This window comes from Myotis daubentonii, chromosome 10, assembly GCF_963259705.1.
Source record: "Myotis daubentonii chromosome 10, mMyoDau2.1, whole genome shotgun sequence".
In the NCBI taxonomy this organism is placed as follows: Eukaryota; Metazoa; Chordata; class Mammalia; order Chiroptera; family Vespertilionidae; genus Myotis; species Myotis daubentonii.
This window is the reverse complement of record NC_081849.1, coordinates 75,403,405-75,408,099: the sequence shown is the minus strand read 5'-3', so window position 1 is coordinate 75,408,099 and position 4,695 is coordinate 75,403,405. Positions and strand designations below refer to the sequence as shown.

At 55.5% G+C, this 4,695-nt stretch overlaps 1 protein-coding gene across 2 annotated transcripts in view; it reads left to right on the top strand.

The window, feature by feature from the left end:
* The first annotated feature begins 1,501 nt into the window (after window positions 1-1,501).
* AMPH (amphiphysin) overlaps window positions 1,502-4,695 on the top strand; it is a 146,180-nt gene continuing 142,986 nt past the window's right edge. Inside the window, exon 1 of one of the 2 annotated variants that reach the window (XM_059655726.1) lies at window positions 1,502-1,920. In XM_059655726.1, coding sequence (XP_059511709.1) covers window positions 1,852-1,920 — 69 coding nt within the window. In that variant the 5' untranslated portion in view covers window positions 1,502-1,851. The remainder of the gene's footprint in view (window positions 1,921-4,695) is intronic. The other variant, XM_059655727.1, reaches the window with a different exon arrangement.

Below are 4,695 nucleotides of genomic sequence, written 5' to 3'. Positions count from 1 at the left end.
TAGCGGCTTAAAACAACTACCATTTTATTTGCTCACCATTTTGCACTCCCGGTTGGGGTCAGCCGGGCAGTTTTTCTGCTCGTCTTCTTGGAGATTATTTGTACGGCTGCATTTAGCGAGTGGGTCGGCTGGAGGCTGGGCTCAGCTGGGATGCAGAGACAGGTGGGCCATGTCCCCTGTCCAGGTAACCTCAGAGCCTCTTCCTTGCCAAGTGCCTCTCCAAGGGGCTTTTACAGCAGGGAGCTGAATTTCTACATGGAGGCCCAGGGCTTTTCGGGGTGCAAAACCTGCTTGCCTTCTTAAGCTTAGGCCTGGAACTGGCACAGTGTAAGTCCACTGTATCTTATTGGTCAAGCCGGTCACGGTGCCATGCTAGAATCAAAGCGGGGGACTACACACGGTGTGAATGCCAAGGGGCAGTTCATAGGGGGCTACCAATGTAACGGTCTGTTCCAGAGGTGCAGGTGCTCACATGGACTCCCAGGGGCCTGATTCACTCTAACCTGTTTGCTAGGAAACCTTCCTTGCTCTCCTTATTCTCTCAGAGAGAAGAGAATATGAATAGCTTGACTATTTTTTTAAATATATTTTTAAAATTGATTTCAGAGAGGAAGTGAGAGGGAGAGAGAGAAACATCAGTGATGAGAGAGAATCATTGATCGGCTACCTCCTGCACCCCCCCCCCCCCACTGGGGAATGAAACACAGTCTGGGCATATGCCCTGACTGCGAATCCAACCCTGACCCCCGGGTTCATAGGTAGACGTTAATCACTGAGCCACCCCGGCGGGCACGAATAGCTTGACTATTTATTAGAGCCTTCAAGAGCTCTAGGTAGGTGGAGGACAAGTTTATCCCCACCATTCCTACTTCTGCTAAGCACAGAGAGGATGGTACACCTCTTTTAGGTTTCTGGAAGGTTTGCAAGAAGCAACAGGTTAGGAGGCCTAGGTTTACAACGCTGATGCGAGGCACTAAAGGACCTGACTCTTCCCTTCCCTGCAGCACGTGGTGGGGAGTGGGTGCCCATGCCAGGGTCTCTGCCCAGGGCAGGGATTACAGAGATCCCCTGCCCACGCAGGCCCCACGTCTTGTCTTAAGGTTTAAATGGGTGCCAGCATTGGTCCTCCCTCCTTCCCCTCTACCTGCCTCTCCACTGCAGCTCTGACCCCTGCGCTGACCTGTTTCCCAGCAGCTGCCCCGAGCAGCGGGCCTCTCTGGCAGGCGAAGGCCAGTCCTTCTTCGTGAACGCACGGGAGGTGAGGGCGCGCTCTCAGGCCAGGGTGGCCCAGCTGGCACTCCTGGGAGACCCGCCCAGCCCCCTGCACTTCAGAGCAGCTCCAATCCTGCTGGCTCCCCGGCTCCCACAGCCCCCTGCCTTTCCCTTTCCTTTTTTTTTTTTTTTGGCTTGGAGAGAATTGAACCCCTTCCCACCGCCCCCCTACACAAACTCCGCCTTAAAGGCATCCCTGAGCTGCCGCCAGGCTCTGGGTCCCTTGCTGGCTTCACCCCCTTTCTCTTCCGGGCCCCCTCCTCCATCACTGAGGCACTATCTGGTCGCTTTGACCTCGGAGCCCTTCCTCCGTTTCTCCCCACCCTGCCTGGTGCTGCCTCCGGTCCCAGCGCATCCCGCCCGGGCGCTGTCGCTTTAAGCCGGTTCCCCGCCGCCGCGCCGCTCCCTGGCCGCTCCGGGAGCTCCCGCCGCCTCTCCCGCGCCTCTCCCGCTCCTCCTCCTCTCGCGCTGCTCCTCACCCTCCTCCTCCCCCGCCTCCTCCGCCGCCTCCGCCTCCTCCTCGCCGCCGCAGCCGCCCCGCGCCCGCTCAGCTCCTCGCAGCCTCGGTGCACCGCAGCCATGGCCGACATGAAGACGGGCATTTTCGCCAAGAACGTCCAGAAACGAATCAACCGCGCGCAGGAAAAGGTCAGAACAGGCGGCGGTGCAGGTGGCGGGTGCGGCGGCGAGGGCCTCGAGGGCCCGGGGAGCGGAGGGGCCCGGCGGCGGGGCAGGGCCGGCGGGGGCGCGGGGACGCCCTGCCCTGCGCCGCGGGGACTGCAGCGGGCGCCGCCGGCGGCTCCGGGCGCTGCGGACCCGGAGCGGGCGGGAGGCGGGACTCCGGGGGAGCGCGACCCGGTCCCCGGGCGCGGGGTCTGCCGAGCCCCCAGCTCCCACGCCCCCCGTGCGGCTGGCAGCTCTGTCCGCTCTGCAGGCGGCGCCCGCGCCCCGGGCTGAGCGCACTGCCCCGGAGCCCGCTCCCCGCTCCCCGCTCCCCGCAGCCGCCGGTAGCGATGCGCCCGCGGGTTCGGGCGGGAGATTGCGGCAGCTGTCCTTTCTCTGCGGGGATGTACTGGCTATGGAGCGCGGCCGAAACGAACAGTTTATTTAGCACAGAAGATACCCCCAAATCTGTTCGGATCAATAGGACTGATCGGGAAAATCCCGCGGCTTCCATGCAGTGCCGGGGAGTGAATCCTGGAGTTCAATACATGCCCGCATGCACACTCCCCTCCTCCCCGTCGTCGTTTTTGATCTCTCTGTATGTGCCCCCTTTGACGCCGGTGACCTTCTCTGGAAGGTCAGAAGTAAATCTGACCCGAGCCTAACAGTTCTGCTCTGCACATTTTTGTGCAAAGAAGGACGTTTTATTGTATTAAAAAAATCCGTATCGCACGGGTTGGTTCCCTGTTGCTTCACAAGACCCTCAGTCGCTTGGCCTCGGTCCTTTATTTTTCTCACCCAGGGATGTATGTGCACGATCGGATCCCAGGCTCGTTCCGCACAGCCCCAGCAGTGGGAGCGGGATTGATGGCACCAGGCACAGGGCTGGCCTGGCTGCCCGGAGGCGTCTTATCATGAAGACCTTGCGGGCCCTGGGGTCCCCATGTGTGCCCTGAGCAAAGGACGTTCATGGGGTCGCTTGAGCGCTGGACTTGAAAATGAACACGGGCGAGTGAACTCCACGGTGTCTGTCAGTCCAGCTGTGCTCTCTTTCACGTGGCAGGGTTTTCCATCCCTGGGGTGCTGGGTACCTAGCACTTCCCTGTGTTACTGAAAGTCAGATTGACTGCGTTGCTCTGTGACAGGCTCGAATGCCCCCCACTTCCTGCTGACCTAGAAGCTGAGCTGAACGGGGCCCTGGTCCCTTTGCCTGTCCCTAGGCTGAGCCTGGGTGGCTGCCTCTGGTCCCCCCCTCCGCACATGCACACTCTCAGTGCAGTAAGAGGATTGTATTTCTTTTAATATCTAGCCAAGCTCATCCTGAGCTAACCGGGGTCCTCTCCCGCTGCTCCTTCAGCAGTTGAATTAGCAAGGCTCCCGCCCCCGTCCAGCCCCTGGCTACTTGTCCAAAAAGCAGCCAGGATCTACCGGGATGGGAGCCAGGTTTTGTCATCATTTTTTCATACTTCCGTTTACCCACTTGTGGGTATTCTCCCTGTCCCTCCAGGTGATTAACTTGAATCTTTGGACTGAAGCTCTTCATTGAATCCACTTTCCATCTGTGAAGGAATTTAGCGATACAGTCTGCTTTTCACATATTATTTCTTAATCTAGGTCACCAGCTGTTGATATGCCAAAAATAATGAAAAGAAAGCGGAGTGTGTCTTACAGAGCCCCGTCTGAGTGTTGAAAACTCCCTTTCATTAGGAAGGTTAGGCGTGCATCATGATTGCAGTTGTGGCCGGTGCCCACTCTTCTGTGGGAGAGGGGTAAGGGAGCCTTGCCCAGGGCTTCCAGTGTGCGGTTTCTTCACTGGCAGAAGTTGCTGACGAGAAGTGCCTGTTGCACCTTGTTAGGGGGTTAAGACACCAAGAGGCTGGGAATATAGGTTCTGCCTTTGGGTAAGCTCTGTGCCCTTTCGCCTGTTAACCTAAGGGGAAGGGGCATGTGTGAGGCCAGGGAAGGGAGCCCAGCCAAGCCCAAAGGAAGCTACTGGAGAATGGAAAGCACGCTATCTTGCAGGCTTCACTAGACGTCACCCCCAGTGGTTCCTTCTCTTTTGCATTTTTGTCTCTTCCTCTTCTCCAACGCACAGGCACTCCATCGTAATAACTGTATGCCACACATGTTCTTAAAGCCCTTTCTCTTGTGTTTACAACCAAAGTTTCTAAAAAGAGAGTCCACTCCTTTGGCTTTCTCATTATCTGTGCTCTCCTAACAGCTTGCATGATTTTAGCTTCAAATGCACAAGTGCAACTACTCTGAGAGGTTTTTATGAATTTGAAATATATATATATTTTTCTATTGAAAATCCATAAAAGTTCACTGGAGACAAAATGAAATATGCCTATAGGCTAAAAAACAACAACCCTGCAACAAATTAGGCCATTCATAATTCTACCACCCAGGGATTTCACTATCCTTTGATGTGTATCCTAGTAGATCTTTTCCCATGTGTCCATTTATACAACTAAAATGTAGACTTATACGACACACACTAGTTCCCCCTTACTCTCGGTTTTGCTTTGTGTGTTTTCAGTTGCCCATGGTCAACCACAGTCTGAAAATATTAAAAATGGAAAATTCCAGAAATAATCCATAAGTTTTATCTCAGACGTTATTGTGGGTATTGTGATGAAATCTTATCTTCCTGCTCTGTCTTGCTCATGATGTGAATCATCCCTTTGTCTAGTGTCTCTACCTGTGTACATGGTATCACAGTGGCTTGTGTTCAAGTAACCTCTGTTGTCTGAAAGTCAG